At 44.2% G+C, this 20,773-nt stretch overlaps 1 protein-coding gene across 1 annotated transcript in view; it reads right to left on the bottom strand.

Annotated features, from left to right (window-relative positions):
- Window positions 1–260: 260 nt before the first annotated feature.
- The window catches only part of LOC113159526 (cullin-9), a 35,471-nt gene continuing 14,958 nt past the window's right edge, over window positions 261–20,773 (bottom strand). Inside the window, 34 exon segments of the mRNA XM_026356257.1 lie at window positions 261–2,180; window positions 3,131–3,222; window positions 3,384–3,517; window positions 3,607–3,724; window positions 3,810–3,920; window positions 4,187–4,261; window positions 4,578–4,671; window positions 4,764–4,927; window positions 5,481–5,645; window positions 5,722–5,862; window positions 5,945–6,193; window positions 6,272–6,389; window positions 7,698–7,957; window positions 8,317–8,522; window positions 8,639–8,765; window positions 8,928–9,073; window positions 9,487–9,658; window positions 9,823–10,021; window positions 10,156–10,313; window positions 10,430–10,612; window positions 10,771–10,907; window positions 12,407–12,592; window positions 12,777–12,910; window positions 13,011–13,186; window positions 13,265–13,360; window positions 14,252–14,357; window positions 16,869–17,040; window positions 17,224–17,314; window positions 17,520–17,747; window positions 17,829–17,934; window positions 18,030–18,118; window positions 18,236–18,384; window positions 18,542–18,738; window positions 18,811–19,001. Of these exon segments, the coding sequence (XP_026212042.1) occupies window positions 1,958–2,180; window positions 3,131–3,222; window positions 3,384–3,517; window positions 3,607–3,724; window positions 3,810–3,920; window positions 4,187–4,261; window positions 4,578–4,671; window positions 4,764–4,927; window positions 5,481–5,645; window positions 5,722–5,862; window positions 5,945–6,193; window positions 6,272–6,389; window positions 7,698–7,957; window positions 8,317–8,522; window positions 8,639–8,765; window positions 8,928–9,073; window positions 9,487–9,658; window positions 9,823–10,021; window positions 10,156–10,313; window positions 10,430–10,612; window positions 10,771–10,907; window positions 12,407–12,592; window positions 12,777–12,910; window positions 13,011–13,186; window positions 13,265–13,360; window positions 14,252–14,357; window positions 16,869–17,040; window positions 17,224–17,314; window positions 17,520–17,747; window positions 17,829–17,934; window positions 18,030–18,118; window positions 18,236–18,384; window positions 18,542–18,738; window positions 18,811–19,001 (5,193 nt within the window). The 3' untranslated portion in view covers window positions 261–1,957.

Genomic DNA, 20,773 nt, shown 5'->3' with positions numbered 1-20,773 from the left:
ATTCATGCTCTCGTCCAGGTAGCAAAGCCCCACTTAAATGAAGACTGGGTCACATTTTAAGACCAGTTCATACTGAAATTAGGTCATTCCAAGGGGTTCACTTACTTTTTCTTGCTACTGATTCGTTTCCCTTTTTTTGGAATCTCAATCAACTTTCACTAAACCATCTCTGCTGACATTTACTGTGTATAAATATTTGACAAACTGAGGATAATTCAGGAGTTAAAATGAAAACCTTTTTGAATAAACCATAGTCGGCCTGCAGCTTAGCAGAAAGAGCTTTTATTTAGTTTGCTGGCCGAAGTCGCTCGACTCCAACAAAGAAACCAGAAAGAACATTAAAGAACATCAACAATATGAATATAGGATCTCTCAAAATTACAGCAAAACAGGGAGCCGGAATATCAGATATCCCTCCGCTCCTGCAGAGTGCCGAGCTCGACTACAAACCAAAACTCATCCTAACGTCCTTTTTAAAGACAGAAAACAGAGCAGGCGGCAAAGTCTTTGCTTAGCAAATTACGCAACAGTGAGCCGATAATCGATCGATCGATCAGTTATTGCAGTGATACGTCAGAATTTACAGCTCCTAAAGTGTGCTCAGCGCCGATTCATCAACACCATCTTCAGATGCATAGAAACATCTTCAAACATGTACAAAGTCTTTTACTGTGAGTTAATCTAAGTCTGATAACAGATTTAATAGGTTCTATTGTCTTCACTGTCAAATGAAGGCAACCTCCATCATAAAAATAAATCAAGGCAGAACGTGTGATGAAGAAACAGATTTATCTTTAAGGGCAAATTGAGAGGTGGACCAACAGTCGCAGACTAATAATCCCTCTTTTTTTAAACACGTCTCTCGAAAAACATCCAAAGAGCAGCAGCAGCAGCAGGAAACAAACATTTTTGTGAAAGATCAGAAACCAACACACCTCCTCCGTAAATCATTTTTCACCAAAACCACTGAGATCCAGAACCAGGACAAAGTCCAGGTGGGTCAGGACGAATGAGACGCCTGGCCATAATGAAAGAAAAATAAAAAGTTCTGAGCATCAAACAGAAAATCTGAATTCTTAAGTTTCAGAAAAGTAAAACTTCTCAGATTTAACAAGTTTCTACAATTAAAATCATTTTACGTTGGTTTCACACTGGTTAGTTAGAGACTGTCCTGAAACTGATTTCAGTCTTTAAACTGGTCTGAGACTTGTTTCAGACTTGAGCTGGCTTTATTCTGATTTAAGATCAGTTTTCAAGAGTCAAAATGATTCCAGAGTGGGTTTAAACTGGGTTTATACTGGTTTAATCAGCTAAACTGGGTTTAAATGTTACATTATTCAAGACACTCTGGCTTCAAACTGCACATGCACATCTCAGACAGTTTGGACCTGTTTCACACTGGATTTACTGAGTTTCCAACTGGGTCTTAACCACAACTTAGTCTTAGTCAAACTGCCTTTTTATTGGGTTTAAAGTGGCATTAAAAGGTCTAAACTGGTTTAGCCTTGTTACAGACTGGTTTTTTTATTTTAGACTGGTTTCAGATAGGTTTAACTGAGACCAGTTTCCAATTGCGTTTGTACTGGTTTCAGGCCAGAAAAAAAGAAGTTACCCTTTCCCACCAAAATGGATGTGGAACTGATGTATCCTCATAATTTAACGGTTTCTCTGTGAAGCCCTAATTTCTCTCTGAACTTAAAGACTGAACTTTTTGTTTTTTCATGAGACCCTCGTCTTCTCCTGCTCTCAGACAATGAAAACACAGAAGGGAAAACACAGGAAGTGGAAAAGCGAGTGCAGCTGTGAGTGGGGTGGAGGGAGTTTAGGTAAAGGAGGAGGTCCCTCTGATCATCATCTTTCTCCTGATGTTCTCAGGTGGAGGTGAGGAGGCAGCGGGGGCCCGACTCGTCCTCTCTCGCTTCCCTCAACTGTGGGAGATTTTTGTCCCCCCCCCAGTTCAGTCGAAAGGGCTGAAGTCCCTCTCCAGGTTCTCGGACTCGTCATCATCGGAGAAGAAGTCGTCCTCATCGATGTCGTCCTCGTCGTAGTCCTCGTGCCACTCAGGCACATACTCTTCATCATACTCATCGTCCTCGTCTTCGGCCTCCTCGCCACCCTCCTCACCCGTGTAGTTGTTGTTGTCCGAGTCTCCAGAGTCTGAGGCTCGGTCCGACTTCGACCTGAACAAGAAACTCAGGTGAGTTATACTGTGTACGTCACAAAGTAAAATAAAGTAAAACTTCATTGTTTTGTTTAATTCACCAGATTTTAATTTGGATTTTTCTGTTTCTGAATATTTTCACACAGAATATAAATCTCCACCTTCGTGAAAAGAATTTACCCGAAATGAAAAGCGTGCTGTTAGTTACAGCTGTAACGCTGGTCGGATTTAAAAACCAGCCATTTAAATTTTACTACTTAAAAGTCTGAATGAGATCCTGAACCATAGTTACAGAGACACAACGCTGCTTCATTATAGAAACATACAAAAAGAAAAGGGAAGGGCTCAGCTGCACTTGTATGACACTGCACCACAAATGAGACGCTGACTTGTTTTTTTTGAGCTTATGTTTAAAGTTGACAGCAAGCTGTGCCAGATTGTTCCAAACCTTGGCAATGTTGAATGACTGAATCTGGTTTAATAAAACAGAGACACAAGCAGAAAAACGTTCTCTGCTCGTTTCTCTGTTTTATAACATCTGAATATCTTCAGTTTGGATCGTAGCTCTGAGTCACACCTAATGTTTGGCAGAGAAAATGATTTATCAATAATATTCTGTAGCTGCAGTGCTGATCTGCAATTATTTATCAAAATTTTAAAGTGAAAAAGCCAAAGTTTCTCTGGTTGCACCTTCTCAAATGTTGTTTTCTAGTTTTTAAAATGTGTAACAGCAAACCGTAATAATATAACAGCAATTAGAGCTGCAAATATCCTCCTGAAAGTCCTACAATCGCATGACAGACAAGAGGTGAACTAGTGCTGTGGAAAACCCAAGATTTCGTTTTCAGTACAGAGAGGGACCAGAGACATTCCAGACATGGAGAAGAAACAAAGACCAGCAGCAGCACCGTGATTAATTTATTAGTGCTGATATAGTAACAATCAATAATAGTAATCATAACAACTCACACTTTGTTGGTGTCTTTGTGGTTGGACAGGTTGGAGGCCTGAGTAGACTCTGGTTCCTGGCTGCTCTTGGCCTGGTACCCGACCCTGAAATCCTGTCACACAACACAGGAAACTGCTACAACACTGCTCACTGCTTTCACGGGAGCAAAACACAATGACTTCAGCCTGGTTCTAAACCAGGTTTATTACATGTGTTTTAAGCTGGTTTTACACCCATGTCTGGACTAGTTTCAGTCGGTCTTAGACTGGTTACCTGTGTGGAGTGCTGCAGGATGGCCAGAAGGCGCTCCTGAATACGCCGGATCAGTTCCAGTCCGGTGTTCAGGTGTTCTGGTTTCAGCAGCCGGACACAAGAGGCCAGGTCAGTGCACTGCAGTAGAGTCTCCTCTGGGAACACACCAGTAAACACCAGTCAGACCAGTTCAAGCAGAACCAACATGGTTCAGAGAATGTGAGAATGTGACAGGGAGTCTCACCCAGCAGAATTTGCAGGGCGTTGGTGTGCAGGTCCAGAGCCTCCGTCTGCTGCTCCATCACGTCCATCTTCTCCGTCTCCTGGTTGTAGTAGCTGTAGACGCACGAGTAGGCCAGCACCTGCAGGCAAACGAGCGGGGCACAATAAACACATTTACATCACTCGGCATGAACGTGACGATGGCGGCGATGATGATGGTTTTACCTTTCGAGCCTGAGCGAGGACTTTACAGGCATCGATGACAAAGGTCAGAGACTTCATCTGCAGAGCTTCATTAATGGACGACACTTTGTTCTCCAGGTTAATAGCAAAGTCCTGCAACAGGCACAAGCACAAAAACTTCAGATTCAAAATAAATAAATACATTTATACACATCATCAGACTGGGCAGACACTGAACTGGTTTCAGACTGGACCAACAAAAGGGGGTCACTGCAAGAATCACGGTTCAATTTAAAACCAGCAGCACTTCTCTGGTGACGGGTGTCTAAATGATCACTATGTGTCAAGAGAGTCAGACCCGTCACTGACAAAACACATGCGACAGTTCAGCTGTGGTCTGTGACGGACCAGCGTCGTACCTTGGCCTGATGGTGGAAGGTGCATCTCTCATTATAATCCTGGAACTTCTTCTCCTGACGCGCTGCTTTACTCACCTGCAGGAAAAACGGCGTATCAAATGACAGGTGGAAAAAATTATTTTGTTTTTAACCAAACTTTTGGATTAATGTGGAGCCAAATCTGTTTCTATTAGCTACACCCTAAAATATATGTGATGGTCACAGAGTGGGAGAATGTTATTGGTCTCTGATTGGACGTCATCATCATAATTTGGTTTCTACACAAATAAACAACAACAGGAAATACTTTTTGTAGGAAACCTAAATGTGACCAGATTGAGATGTTGCTAGTTGTCTGTGAATGGAAGCTGGAAGTGTCAATACTGAACACATCTGCACAGTGTGAACCCACCATGGCGGAGCAGTTGTAGTAATCTTTGTGTGTCGGTTTCCAAGGTTTCAAACACCGCCAGCAGAAACCGTGGTTGCACTTGGCACAGGTCATACTAAGAACAGAGAAATAAAACCACCATCATCATCATCATCATCATCATCCTCCTCCTCAGTCTGTACTAGCAGCAGGTCTGAGTGTACGTACTGCAAACAGCCTTCGTTCTTCTCGATCTGAGCCTGGCAGCTTGGGCAGCGTTTGGAGATCAGCTTGGCGAGGTGTTTGCTCTGAGCCTCCATGCTCATCCCTTCATAATATCCTCCATCATCCATCCACTGAGACATGTGGCTGCAGCTGGCTGGGTAGTGAGCCTGGAGGGGGAACAGACTCATCACATCTCTAACAGCTCGAAGTTCCCTCTGCTCACAACGGGTCTTAAACTATTTCTGGGCAACAGTATTTTCTAAAGAAACAGACATTGTTTGAGCCGAGCAGAAAACAGGACCAGTTTTCTTCCTGAACAAAATAATGTTATTATTATTATTAATATTATTATATTACATATTCTTTTGTTTTGTATTATTGTGACCCAGGGAACTGTAACACTTGGGAAAGGACTGGGCCGACCCCCTTCTCAAAGAGGTTGAGCACCAGCAGAACCAAAACTAGCAGTTGCCTCTCGACTGCTCTTGGTCCCATAAACAAGGACCAGGTCACAAGGTCCCGTCTCACAGAAACTAGCTGATGTCAGCGCAGGTATGTAGCGAAAGGTTTTTATGTTTTTCTTTCTTTACTCAAGTTTTTGACCAAATGACTGAGATAAACTCTGTGTGAAAACCTACTTGTTCATAAAACCTAATTCTGATCCTGGACTTTGTGAAGTACTGATTTCTGTCCGTTGCGGACACTTGTGTGACCTCTGACCTCTGGAAAGTTGCAGCTGAAGCAGGAGGACCAGCAGCACTTGGAGCAGGTTCCCATGCTGCCCATGTTCTCCTTACACAGGATCTGATCACAGCCCTGAGGGTTGGTGCACCACGTCAGGTTGGAGCAGCACTCCACGTAACCTCGGAGCAAGGCGTTCTCATACTGAGGGAGGGACACGTGTTAGTTCATGAACACTGACAGCAGCGTTTGTGGGCAGCAGAGGATAGTGGGGCGTTACCTTGGCGATGGTGTCCTTGTCTGTGAGGATGTTGTGGAAGAAGTGTGAGGTGGGCTGAGCCTGACAGTCTGTGATTGGGCAGTTACAGTTCATGACCAGGTTCTGCTCGATCCGGGCTGTCAGGTACTCCTGCCAACACGACTGCAGCACACACAAACACATAATTAGACCATTACAGTACACAACACACACTGACCCCCAGGCTGTATTAGAGCTGACTGACCCTGCAGCAGTAGTGCATGCAGCTGAGCAGCAGGACCGACTCCATGGTGGGGCTCCGGGGGCCCAGGCAGACCGGGCACGTAGAGACAGGGCTTGGTGACGGCTGAGGGTTTCGGCACTTCAGCCCGGCAGCCACGATCAGGGCCTCCGGGTCGTCAGTGTACCGCTGCACCAGCAGGTCCACGTTCCACTTACAGTGAATCAGTAGGTGTTCAGCCCGGTCCAGGTCCAGGCTCAGAGTCCCTGCAACCTGAGGGGAGAGAGACAGAGTTTAACATCTGTTTGAGGTTACTGAACAGATCTGTAGCTGTGTCAACTGGAAACCGACCTGCTGGACTGTCCTCTGCATAAGTTGACGAACTTCCTCCTGTGTCATCGTCCGACCCATTGAGAACAGAACCGCATCCAAAACCCCGTCTTCGAACCGCTGCGGTGCTGGAACCAGACTGCAACACAGGCAAAGAAAAACCCAGACATATGTGATCCCGGTGATGAAATGTACCAACTCAAACTGCAGGTTATCTTTCCAATGAGGGCTTTTATTTTGAAAAAATTATTTTACAAGAAGCATTTAAAGAGAAGTTTTTATTTTTTATATTAACATTAAGAAATTCCACATATTTATCCTCTGGGTATTGAAGCCTGTGACTGCCAGTATTAAAAGCAACTCATTTAATCAAAGTTTGCTTATTAAATAACATTTGAAATTGTATTTCAAAGTAAGATTCATAAATCCAGCGTGAGCACACTCAGAGATGACATGTTGATGGGTAAGAAGAATAATAAAACCATTCTGACTAAAGAAAATTACATGAATAAAACATAAAATCTGTTTAAACTTACTTCATGTCTTCATGTTTTTTTTCCCCAATCTGACTAATTTTGTGTTTTATCATTTTCCCAGTTTGAAGAACTGATACTTAAAAGTAAAAGTAGTAATACGACACTGAACAAATACTTTTAAAGTGTAACTTGTGTTAAAAAAAAAAAAAACGTGTTCACATTAGTTTGGGAAAGTTTCCTGTTTTACATATTTTAAATAAATAATAAGCAGGATTCAAAGGTTGAAAATTTCTTTTTTATTTTTGATACGTTTACATTTTGGTTGCCGTTTGAGCAGTTTGAAGTTCAAATTTTGTCAAATAAAAAGAATCCTGGGGAAATCATTTTCACCATAAAATAAACTCAGATTTCATTTTAAAACTTGTGATAATTACAGAGGAAATTGTATCTTAAACCTTTTGACTCAATTTCTTGAGTAAAATAACAGAGTTAAAGAGTCAAAGAAGCTAAACATAGAAAAAAAAGGGGGGTTTCAGGGTTAAGACGAGATAAAACTGTGGTATGGTCCTTTAAAAACAGGTAAAACAACAAAGTGAGGGATTCTTCAATCACGTATAGAGAGAAATCCGTCTCAGTGTATGTTAAAACAAGATTTACAAATGTTTGGGAGGAATGTGCACTAATCCATAAACATTATGAATAAATATATATCACAGTATTTGCCTTTAGTTCTTAGATCGGAAAAATGGTTCTTTTCTCACTCAAGCTGTGATTCATTTGTAAAACTGTTATTCAAACTGTTTGTGGACTGACAATATGAACACCCTAAATTCCTCAGCGACAAGCTCTGATCACTGAGACTATTTCCTCCATCAAGATGAAATCGAAGACAAAAAGCTTCTCATGTCTCTGAATGAACCCAAATAACCCTGGCACACACTGAACCCCGCGCGTGAGGTCAGAGTTCACACCTGATATCGGCTCTGCTGTCAGTGGCGGCGGGGTCCTTCCGGATTTCAGTCCGACTGAAGGAGAACTGGGCCTGGCCTTTCTGTGGCGTGGACGGGTCCTCGGGGAGGAACTCCACAATGTGCGGGTTGTCCTCGTTGCGGCGGATGCAGCCTTTGCTGATGACGTGCATGATGCAGGAGAGCACGTCGCTCGTGCTGCAGCTGAAACGGCCAGTTCCTGGAGACCGAGACGCTTCCTGTTTCTGACACGAGTCCAGGACCTGAAAGACACCGATAGGACCAGACCCCAAGACCATGATATTGACTGTAAATGTTTTATTTTATTTCGTCTCATACTGTTGGTTTGCGTATTTAATGGTCTTGCATAGTTGTTATTGTTCCTTTTTTGTGTTTGTATGAACTCTTTTTATGCGACTTCCGGTTATTTAAATTTGAAGCTAAATGTAATGAAATAGTAACAACGCCGACATTTTAAATTTAAATCACAAGTCATCTCAAGGCACTTTACAGTGTTTAAGGTTATATACCTTATAGTGTCTAATGGATTAAAAAACAACAACAATCCAACAAACAATTATCACGTGATAATTGTTTGTTGGAAGAAGAAAATTTGTCCAACCTTGAAGACGAGGTTGTCAATGTGCATCTCCTTCTCTTGCTTCATGATGTGCACGATCAGACAGTAGATGTAATTCCTCTTCCTCTCCAGCGTTCCTGCTGCATCTTCGTCCACGTTCAGATACGTCTGTCTGGGCAGCAGCTGGACTGACGCCGGGACACCATCTAGACTGCGAGACACAGCCCGCTGGTTCAACTGGAGTACGCCTGACAGCAGAGAAATTTAATTAGTCTGGTTTATAACAGAACTAAGATTAGTTGAAGTCTGATGTGTGTCTGATTTATAGCAGGAAGGTGTGTTATGTGTGGAATATGTGTCCGACCCTGGCTGGGTTCACCGGGCTCGCTGCAGGTTAGCAGTCCTCCCTCTCTGATGAGCGGTGTCAGAGCGTGCAGCAGGACGGCAGCGGACAGACCAGTCGTCTGAAGCAGAGCGTCCACTCGGACCTCCTGCAGGGACACAAAACAGTGAATCTGAGTTAGAGTTACAAAAACCCGAATTACAAGTACAAGTACAGTCACTGTAAAGTTAAGGACTGGGGTCGGACGTGTAGTGGTTATGGTCAGTCTGCATGGAATGAATGAATGCCCATTTAAGTGAGGAAGTGTTACCTCCTGGCTGTTGAACTGCAGCAGGATGTACATCTGCAGGGTGGAGACGTGCAGCGTCCAGCAGCCAAACTGCAGCTCAGCGTGACCGAGCCACGTCCACTGCAGCCGGCGAGGTTTCGAGTGACTCAGACCGTAAATGGACTGACCTGAAACACAGGTAGGGATCAAGAGAAGAGTAAGTCCTGACAACTCATATCTGAAAGTCTGCTGGTACAATCAACAGTTTAATCTGCTCTATCCACTGACAGAATGTAAAGCACAAATAAACTGGTTTGTGAGGTAAATAAAACTGACCTAAGCCTGGTTTAAGAGAAAAGTAAGACTATTAAAGAGTTACTCCACAAGTGTCTGAGGTTCAGGGTTGCCAAAGTGACTGGACTTTAATACGGGAGCTATTTATTACAAGTACTAATACATTTGTAGAAAATAAGTATTTGTTGCTAACCCATTGTTATGAAAGTCACAAGGGTAAAAAAACGGTCTAGGCTACGTATCTGACAGAGAGACTGGTTCTGGTTTATAAGAGAATAAGACTGGTTTAAATTAGACTGGGACTTACTGTGAGTGTAGAACTGGGTGAACTGGTTCAGGTAAGAGCAGAGTTCCCCTGGAAAATATTTTGTGGGTTCGTCCAGGAAGCAGAGTGAGGAAACAGCCCAACAGCGCGGAGACAGAACCAGAACCTGCAGCTCTGCCTCCTCCTCTGACTCCAGCCACTCCTCCTCCATCATCTACAGCAACAACAACAACTGCATCAAAAACATGATTTAAACTCTGGAGCATGTCTGGTTTAAGATTAAGTTCTGTAATTTTCCTTTTATATCACTACATTGTTTATGGCTGGTTTTTGTGAATGTAGAATATTTACTGATTTATGTTTCCAAGTTCTGCTGACCTGGTCGTGTTCCTGCAGGCGTCGGTCCAGCTGCTGCAGTCGGTACAGGTGGAACTCTTGCTGCAGCTCAGCCGACTCGCTCAGGTTCTTCAACATCTGCTGAGGGAAGCGACTTGGGAAGCAGCTGCCGATCTGATCGATCACGGCGCTCTCCAACCACACGTTTCCCTGAGCCAGCAGTCGGTCACCCAGGTAGTACCTGAGGAAAGAGAGAGAGACCTTTCATATTCTACCTTCCAGCATCATGTTGCTGTGGTTCAAAAACCTTCTCAGACACTACTACTCTGTAACTATCTGTTCCGATTGGCTGTGCCAGTCCTGTAATCTTCAGACCTGTAAAAGTGTTCGAAGGTGTTGGCGAGCTCCAGACCCGACAGGAAGAGCATTGGCTCAAGAAACTGCTGCAGCCGCTCCAGAGTCTCCACGCTGCCGGCTGCTGCTCCGCTGGCCTGGATCATCTGATCAATGTACTGAGCAAAACGCTCACTCACCTGCACACAACGAAAACACTGATCACACTGTACAGAGCAACAAAAATTTAACCAGAGAAAAAACCTGACTGTGTCTTCCAACCCGATTCAAACCAGACTACCGTTTCAGGACTCACGTGCATGGCTCTGAGGATGGAGAGCTGCAGCAGTGCAGCAGAGAAACCGTGTCGAAGGGCGAGGACAAAGGCAGTTTGTTGTCCAAACAGCTCTTCCATGGCGTTCTTCAGCCGCAGGTACAGAGTTCGGTAACGCTCCACGAAGTCTGGCAGACTGCAGCTTGACTCCAGAAACTTCTTTACCTGGGGAGGGGGGTGGGGGGGTGGGGTCATTGATGTGGTTCACATCATTTCTATCATAAACGTCATTATTCATTCTCTCTCAGAGGAAGTCCACGACAGACCAACAGACATGAACAGATCCTCATTCAAAAAGCTGAGTTTTTAGGTGTTTGTCTTACCTGACGCTGTACTACTCCCTGCCAACAGAGGGCGATGCCTGCGATGCTGCTGCTGCTCTTCACTTTGGGCTTGGCTGAGGAAGATGAGGAAGAAGTTGATGTGGCCGTGGTTTCTTTGTTTTTACCCTCTTTACCATCTGCAAGACAAATGTAAAAAGGTGGGTTTTCAGAATGACGATCACTATTGATAAATTCAACCAGAAAAATGACAGAAATGAAAAGAGCAGCCAGGAACGTAAATATAAAGCCGTGCTTCTGTCCTGTCCTCATTTCCATCTGGAAAGAAATCACATCAGTGTCACGACTACAATGGAAACAGGAGTCAGCAGTGAAAATAAGAAACTGAAAGAAAAACAATGGAGTGTAACCGTGTCCTGATGAGTTCAGGATTGTTTGTTTGAAGCCAAATGTTTCTGTCAGTTCAGATGATTTTTCACTTTTTAGATTTATGTCTGAGCAAAAAAAAAAACAAAAAACAAAAACAGGGTCACAGTAATTTTTAAGACTTTTTAAGTACTTAAATAATTTAACAAACTTAAACAACAATTGGCTCAAACATTGTTTGATTTGTGGATCTAGGCAAAGTAGAGGTCAATAAGCAGCAGGCACTGTGACGACTTCCTGTCCTCATTTGGACACATGAAATGTCAGAGCAGAGCAGAAACAAACAAAATGCAGCAGAGAACCTCTAAATTCAGCAGTTACTTACTCTTCAGCTCTTTGCTTCTGTTAAGACCTTCTGGAGACAAAATATTTTTTTTAAATCAACTGAAAACACTCAACAAGGTGCACGTCTTTATCACCAGCTGATGTGACCATCAAGTACAAGAATAATTCTACCAGGAACATTTCATTTTTATTTTATCAGGTTAAAAAAGACGCTGCTGCTCCATCAGTCTGTTAGAGACATTAGTCTTTGTTATGTTAATGGATTCATACAGACAAACCCAAAAATGTGGCAAAGGGGAGCCACAGTACATTTGATTATTTTATTTTAGGCCGCTTCATGCACAGTGAAGTAACACACTGCTTCAGTAACAAACTAATGATACTCTACAAATGTGATCAAACATGTCCATGAGGGTTAGGGTTATGATTTTAGGATGATCAGAGATGCTGTAGATGGACTAGGCTAGCTGTTTACCCTTGTTTCCAGTGCTTATGCTAAGCTAAGCAAAGCAAACTGATGGATCAGTTTTACATTTACCACTGGTATCTCAATTGGCCCAACTTTGGTGACACCACATGTTGCTGATGAATGATTATGATGACATCAGGCTTTGATCAACACCTGCAGTTTATCTTTTTATAATAAATTACCTAGACCCCATTATTTCTATTATATATAAAACTAAATACATGAAACCAACTATTTGTTCTAAATGGTAATTTAAGCATAAAGCTGGACACATGCCACACACTGAAAACTCAAGAGTCTCTCAGAGACAGAACTAGGAAGAGAAGTTCACAAACATATTCTCCATCTGATCCACCATGTTCCCAGATCTCAACTGGCTCAAATTATTCATAGTTTTAGTATTTATAGTATTTTGTTAGAAACAAATTAATAAATTACTAGAATAAAACCTGAATAAAGTGGAATTGTCATTTGTTGCTGATGCACTTTCGGACTCACTTGATTTGACGGGTGGTTTCAGCTCCTCACTGTCCAGCCGGCTTGTGTCCACGTGAACCAGAAGGTGTGTCAGACGTCTCACTCTGGAGTTGAAGATGGCCGCCCGGGTCTTACAGCGGCGGGCCAACTCGGCGTTGTCAAGGTACTCACTGAGCAGCCAAGATAGAGGGCTGGACGCTGAGCATTCTGGGTACACAAACAGAGAGGGTGTGGGTTTGTTTTGAGATTTCTGTGAGGGCATATTTGCTGATCCTCAATACGTCAACATGAAGATTTATTTACAGATTAGAAGATATTTTAAAAAATCCAAGGGACAATGTTCAGGCCCAGCTCCAGGCCGGGCTCCCAGGTGAACTCCACACTTGTGTACCTGAAAGTGTGATGCTGTGGACAATGGGGGTGATCAGAGCTTCCCAGCAGGTTCGTCCCAGAGCTTCAGCTGCTTCTGCGTCCGGCAGGAAACGATCAGCAAACATCTGCTCGTGTCTCAGTGCGCTGTTCAGCCTGAACACACAGAAATACAGTAATTATTTTCAGTATTAGTACTTTTTGTAGTTCTGCAGTAACAGTAGTAGTATTAACTGTATTAATGCAGTATTTGTACTTGTTAAAGAGCTGCAGCAGCTGCATCTTGTCCTCCGTCACCTCCTGACACCAGGTGTGGGCCTTAGTGCTGTAGAACAGGTAGGTTCTACAACATAGCTGCTCCTTAAATACAGGCCAGAACGTGGGCTTTGGACCCAGAACCTCGAAACCGTGGACCCGTGTGTCGATACCACCCTGTTAGAGAGAGGGAGGGTTAGATCCTGAAAGGATGTCTTCCACCTGATACAAACAGAGCTGAGATTCGAGTCTGACCTGCTGACATCTCTTGATCCTGATCTGGATGATAGACCAGAACCGGGTCATGTTCTCCAGCAGAACCACACGATTGGCCGACGGAGTCACATTCACCTGTACAGACACAGCAGGTTGGAGGGAAAAAACGGTTTTCCACTACAGGATCTCACAGACTCCGAAACCTAGAACTTCAAAACCTGAACCCGTCAGACTGAGGTGGTCGGTTCTGCTCTTTCACTACATTTGATGTGTGTAAAAAAACATTCAACAAAAACTGTCATTTGTCCATGGGTCTTCTAGAAGTTGCCTCAGATGTGAAATGTGATTCGAACAGAAAGTAAAAATGTGGTACCTGACTTGCCCTGTCGGTCTGTGGGTCTCAAAGTCCAAATACCACCAAGGATGAGTCTCAGTATTTGAATTAGTTTATTTATTAATAAGTTTGAGTGAAAAACATTTTCTTTAGTGAAGCTATGAAATCCTAAAAGATAATAATAAATGTACAGACTCTCCCCAAATAACTGTCAGAAGATATTTTATTTGTTCTGAATGAATTAAAGTTAAAATACACAAATCACTGGGTGGCGGCTACAGTACAGTAACTCAAAGATCCAATCAATAGTCAGTAATCAATATTACAGCTACTGGCGACAGCTGGGTGATTAGATCTGCAGTAATGACACTACTGTAAATATTACTGCAAAAGCAGTAAATTTCCAGTTTTCGGCAAATACCAAAAACTAACTTTGTTTGTAAATTAACTTGAGCTCAGGTGACTCTCCAGTTACACTGAATTCAAACATCCACCCAGTGACCTGAGGCCTTGTGGGGTTTTGTTTGAACTTTTTCATATTCATCAGATCTTCCTAACACTGTTCTATACAAACTAAGTTCATGTGCTGTGATGTGTTCAATGTCCTCAGGTTAAGACCCTAACTCTACAGGACAGCCACTCCTCTGCCTGCTGATGAATCAGAACATCTCAGAGTGGAGGAGAAGACTCACTGTGTTCAGTTCTGTGTTGATGTTTGTGGGGTCGTCTCCTCCCAGAACCAGGATCCGGGCCGGCATGTAGCTCGAGTCTTCACTGGCCACCAGGATGGCCAGTTGCCTGTGAGGTAAATGGCAGAGGATGATAAGTCTGTAATTGCACTGCCAGTAGTTAGTACAAGTACTTTTTTGAGAAGTGCGCAGGCGCGAGCATTGCTGCAGCCAATTTACCGTTGTTCTGATCTTGTGATGTCTTTTTCTGTATTTTTTCTTATTATTTTTATTCCTTTTGTGTAGATAAGTTGCTAGTTTTCAAATTAAGTTTTACCCTCTCAGATCATGTTGTTCGAGAGACTTTTTATCTCCGTTTTTACCTTTGGTTTCATACTCTCACTAATCCGAAAGACCAGAGCTCAACAGCTGCTCCATCACCATGGAGCCAGCTCCTTTGTTTACACCCGGGATCAGCTGATCTTACTGAGGACGGTCGGAGTAAAGGATCAAACTTTGTCCGGGACTTTAAACATTCCAGAGGAAATCAGAAGAAGGACAACAAGGGGATGTAGAGGAGGCAAAAAACAACAAGGAGGAAATAAAGAACAGAGGAGAGCGATGTTCAGAGAGAAGGTGAGAAGATTCAAACCTCATCTCCCCTCTGTGATTATTGACAATGTGAGATCACTGGACAATAAGTTCCTACCTTTACCCAGTTTGTGAGCTGTCCCACCAGGGGGGAAAGGACATTGGACCTGTTCTATGCTAATGTTAAAGATGCCTACAGCTCCACTGCCCTCCCCCCTCTGGGAAAGTCAGATCACAACCTGGTACATCTCCTCCCACAATACACACCTTTGGTTCAGAGGCAGCCTGCTGCCATTAAAACTGTAAAGAGGTGGACAGAGGGGGCACACCTTGCCCTGCAGGGTTGCTTTGAAGATACAGACTGGAAGACTCTCTGTGAACCTCATGGTGAGGACATTGATGGACTGACAGACTGCATCTCTGACTACATCAATTTCTGTGTGGAAATGAGTTGAATAATTTCTTCAATCAATTCCAGGCTGATCCACAGAGCCCCCTGCAGTTGACCAACTGCTCCTCAGTCCCTCCCCCACACGACTCAGCCACCAACCCTAACAATCTCAGCTGAGCAGGCGAGAAGAGAGCTGAACAGGCTTCACCCCACAAAAGCGGCAGGTTCTGATGGAGTCCGCGCAAGGGTGCTGAAAGCCTGTGCTCCTCAGCTATGTGTTGTTCTCCAACACATCTTCAACCTCAGCCTGCACCTGGAGAGAGTTCCTCTAGGGTGGAAAAAGTCGTGCCTTGTTCCAGACGCCACGTCCCAGAGTCCTCAATGACTTCAGACCAGTGGCTCTGACATCACACATCATGAAGGCTTTTGAGAGGCTGATCCTGGAGTCCCTCCGACCTCTGGTTAAACTCTCACTTGACCCCCTCCAGTTTGCTTACCAACCCCATATTAACAGTGTGGTCTGTAGCAGAGGTGCTGGTTAGTGTAGTGGTAACATCACCACCTCCTATGTGGGAGACCGGGGTTCAATCCCAGCAGTGGCCTACCTCCAGTAGGGGTCCTTAGGCAATACCTACCATTGTACTGATATATGTAAGTCGCTTTGGATAAAAGCGTCTGCTAAAATGACTAAATGTAAATGTAAAGGTGCTGAGAACTTCAAAAGTCCTCTGATGACTCTGCAGTTGTAGGATGTATTAAGGGTGGAGATGTCACAGAGTACCGTGGAGTGGTGGACAGTTTTTGTGGACTGGTGTGGACTCAACCATCTGAACTCAACATCAATAAAACAAAGGAGCTGGTGACTTCAGGAAATCTGGGAGTCATCCCTCTCTCTATACAGGTCGTGTCCAAGTACAAATACCTGGGAGTGGACTTGGACAACAAACTGGACTGGACCTAAAACTTATCAGCATTATACACAAAGGCTCAGAGCTGGATGTACTTCAAGGCTCAGGTCCTTCAACGTCTGCAGCACCATGCTGCGGATGTTTTATGAGTCTGTGGTGGCCAGTGTCATCTTTTATGCAGTGGTCTGCCGGGGCAGCAACATGAAGGTGGCAGACACTAACAGACTAAATAAGCTGATTAGGAGGGCTGGCTCTGTTCTGGGGGTGGAGCTGGACCCTCTACATGTTGTGGCTGAGAGGAGGATGCTGTCCAAACTCCTCTAAATCTTGGACAATCCCTCCCACCCACTGCACAGTGTGTTGGTTGGACAGAGGAGCACGTTCAGCCAAAGACTTATTAACATTAAATGTTCCACAGAGCGCCACAGGAGATCCTTTCTACCTGTGGCCATCAATCTGTACAATTCCTCCCCCCTCTGTAAGGGGTGGGGGAAGTGAAACTGTCATATACTTGCTGTGAATATATTGACCCAATTTCATTTATCTATTTTACATATTCTGTATATATATTGAGTTTTTCTGTGTTGATGTTATTGTGTCTTTATGTTGGTGTTGGATCTTTCCTGGTTGTGGTTCCTTTTCTTTCTGTTTGTTTTGAGAACAATGGTAATGAGGCAAAAAAATTTCCTTCTGGGATCAATAAAGCTTTTTGAATCTGAATCTTGAATCTACTAACTAGCAGTTTTTGTACCTAATGACGACTCCTTTGTGCATGTAGATGTTGATGAAGTGCGAGCCGGTGCAGCCGTTGGACTCCCAGTAGGTTTTGGGGTTCTTGTCTGTCAGTTTGTTTGCTCGGTGGTGATTGGACGAAACCTCCACCTTCTCCCAGCACTTGTCCTCCTTCAGCTCCACACTGGAACCTGCACACAACCACCAATGAAACCAGTACAGCTCATGTCACACAGTGCTGAAGTTTTATTTGCAGTAGTTTACTGGAAAGGAGAAGTCCACATAATAAAAATAAAATCAAAAATAAAAAAGTGTTGGTCACAGTAACGAGTGGTTGAAAATGTGGAAGCTTAGTGTCAGTTAGATGTGAACACCTTGGCAGAGGTTTCTGAGGAACACATCAAAGAAGGGGATGTTGATTGGTTGATGGCTACGGCGATGCTCCTCAATCTGACCCAATACCATCTGACAGGAGACAAAAAGAAGACAGTGAACGACAGGAAGCAAACTCCATCACAGGAACAATCTTAGAGCTTCTTTGCAAAAGTCTTCACATGTTTTCAAGTAGCCAGACAGAGGCGGTTTCTGACATCTCATACTTACTCTTGTGTGATACAGCCTGATACTGCTGTTTGCTGATGGTTTTTTAACCTAGGTGAACTGGTATTACCTGGATACACCCTGCGAGGACGCTGGTGGTCATCTTCTTGTAGAGGCTGGCATACTTCTCACAGTCTGTGATCAGGTCTCGGAGCTCAGTGACCAGCAGCAGGTTGGTGCTGTGTTTGTCCAGAGCTTTCACCAGAGCCTCTTTGGTCCCCAGACGGCACATCACCACAGCGTAGTCTTTGTTCAAAGACGCCAGACGGTACAGGAAGCGGATAAACAGCTGAACCACCTGATGGACCAATCACGGGAGGTTAATGTGTGTCAGTAACGGGGGGTTTTGGTTTTCTGTCCCTGGATGCCAGCTACTCACCTCTCTGTCGTTAATAAAGGCCGTCATGGACGACAGGCAGGGCTCGATGCTCTCGTGCCATGGCAGCACGTCCTCCTGGTAGTTGTCCAGGAACTTGTTCAGGATCCTGCAGAAACAAACAGCCCATCATAGCATAGATACAAATCACTATTACACAGGTTATTGGTCACAGAGGGGTCGCAGGCTATGGTTGGTCAGTACCTGAGGATGGAGAGTTGGACAGCCCGGTCGGCTCGGTGCTGCTCCATCAGACGAACCAGATCCTGGTATGTGTCCCGACTGTGGGTCACCTGAACAAAGAACCCTAAATAAGTAAAGACTAGCCCTGCATTCATGGGAAACAGCAGTCAAACCCAGAGAGCAGGAAACTGACAGAGAACAGGATCAGCAGGTAAATGTGTGCACACCTGGCTGCGTTCCTCCTCCAGCTGTGAGGCATCATCACAGAGCAGCTGCTCTAGAGTCTGGATCACCTCCTTAGTGGCCGTCAGCTCTTTCAGACTCACCACCAGCATCCGCAGCTCTGTGTCCTTAAAGTCCAGCGGCTCATGACTCTCTGCAGGGGAGATACAAACAGATCATCTCAGCTCATTCAGCTCAGCATCCAGCAACTGACACTGACATAACTTCACATTTCCTGGTCACACACAAATTTTTGTTTAGTTCCCTCCAATGTGCTAACAACTCAGTCAGGTGGTCTCCTGTGGGGGTACCTTTGCTCTCCAGCTTGTGCACCATGGAGATGTGGTTGAGGGCAATGATGGCCAGCATGGTCTCAGCTCTGGACAGAGTCAGACACTTTTTAAGGACGGCGGTGACGTCGCAGGCCACCAGCTGCTCTGCCAGGCTCTTATGGTTGGAGATGAGCATGATGATGACCAGCAGGCCGTTACGCACCGACAACATGCAGCTGTGCACAGAATCAATAATCAATAAACAGGAACCAAAACACTGAACCCAGAGACTGTGCAAGGTCCATTACCCTTTAGTCTTGAGCATGAGGTCGATGGCAGTGGGAATAGCTGCCAAAAGGCCTTTGGATCCTTCAGGAGTGGCTGAGCCAATGCTGGCGAAGATCTCTAACATCATCTGAGTGCCGGATTCAGAGAGAGGCAGACTGCTGCCGACGCTGCGGAGGTCGTGTTTACTGGCTCCAGTGATGACCTTCAGTGTCTGACAGTACACAGCAAGAACACAGGTTAGATCAGGGGTGTCAAACTCATTTTAGTTCAGGGGCCACATACAGTATAATTTGATGTCAAGTGGGCCGGACCATTAAAATCGAGGTAAAGCTCATCATAGTTATAAATAACAATAAATTGATGTTTTCCCCTTTGTTTTAGTGGAAAGAAGTACAATTACATTAGGATATTGTTTTTTTTGTAATGCACATGTGGGCATTACAACTGATCACAGTGATTGTACAACAGGTACAAAACACAAAAGTCGCAGGTATTTAGATTTGAAAAATATGGTAGCCTATTTTTTACTCTACATGTGTAATAATTCTCAAAACATAAATTGACCCCCCACATCTTACAAACTTAACACTAGGACTACTGACTTTTCTGGTCATACCTAGGAGCCCGGCAGTGTGGTCAAATGACCACCTGGCCCCCTGTGGACAGCTGCCTTTATATGTAAAGACGGTCGTTAACGGCACATGTCGGGGTGGGGGCAGCTGGGGGGAGGGTTGTCGCTGACACACTACAAGAGGAACGGAGGCCCGCTGAAGCTCTGCCTCACCAAGACATCTTATGGAGACACCCACACATTCATGCAACAGATTTATTCATGAAAATGAATTCTGCTTGATCCACTGTCCACATGTGAACCTATAGCAACCAGCGCATCGCTTGGTCGTGCGGTTCACAGTGCAGCAGTGCTTCTCCTGGCACACAGCTCTTTTTCCAGGACTAGGCGTGGGGGGTTGATTTCGAAGCTCTTGCTCCTTCATTGCCTTTTTTCCTAAGCACTGCCATGTCTATCAGGTTATAGAACACGGAGACTGGCCAGCGCCGTGTTCCTTTGCGCGACTGTAGTCACGCACCATTTGGTCCATTACGTCCACGCCAGCTGTTGAATGAAAGTGGGCGGAGCTTCCATGCCCCTCGCCCCTCAATGAAACCTTGTCATAACACTGCACTGCACATTTCCCACTTCTGAATAGTGAATGTATGAATGTTATTAATGTGTCATACTTTGTCAAGTCAAGTTTAACCTAATAAAATATCTGCTAGATAATAATAATAATAAGATTTGCAAACTTCGGTATGATTTGAGTGCATCACACTTTTGCGTAAATGAATTTTCACTTTCAGCCTAAAATAAATAAATAAATAAAAAGATGGACAAATGACAAATGGCATTTTGTGTGTTAGGCTACAATTAATAAGGGAGGGGGGTGCAATATTTGGCAACTCTGAGTTGCCGAGATCTGCATTTTTTCCCCTGATTAGAGTCGAGGATGCAGATCTCCAGTCCCGCTCCGTGTCTCACTGTGTGGATCCGTTCGTTAGTTCTATGTATGTGTTATGTGACGAACGGATAAAACACCAAAGACGACTTGTCATCCCGCTTTGGAGAAGAAGAAGAAGATGTGTGTGGATGTCTCCATAAGATGTCTTGGTGAGGCAGAGCTTCAGCCGGCCTCCCTTCCTCTTGTGCTAAGTCAGCGACAACCCTCCCCCCCATCTGCCCCCACCCTGACGATTGCCGCTAACGACCGTCTTTACATAATAAAAGCAGCTGTCCATATATTATTGTCATTTGACCCGTCTGTCGTAGTTCTAGTGTTAAGTGGTAGCCATTTTAAATGTATAAGATAGAAAGTAATCACCTGGCCTGTAAATATAAGATTTATACATGAAACACACATAAAAAATACACACATGAACTTTATGACCAAACTCTTTTGTAGTGAAGTTTTCTCCTTTTTGAGAAAG

Source organism: Anabas testudineus, chromosome 15, assembly GCF_900324465.2.
Source record: "Anabas testudineus chromosome 15, fAnaTes1.2, whole genome shotgun sequence".
NCBI classification, from domain to species: domain Eukaryota; kingdom Metazoa; phylum Chordata; class Actinopteri; order Anabantiformes; family Anabantidae; genus Anabas; species Anabas testudineus.
The sequence above is the reverse complement of the archived record's forward strand: the minus strand, read 5'-3'. Positions and strand labels throughout refer to the sequence as shown.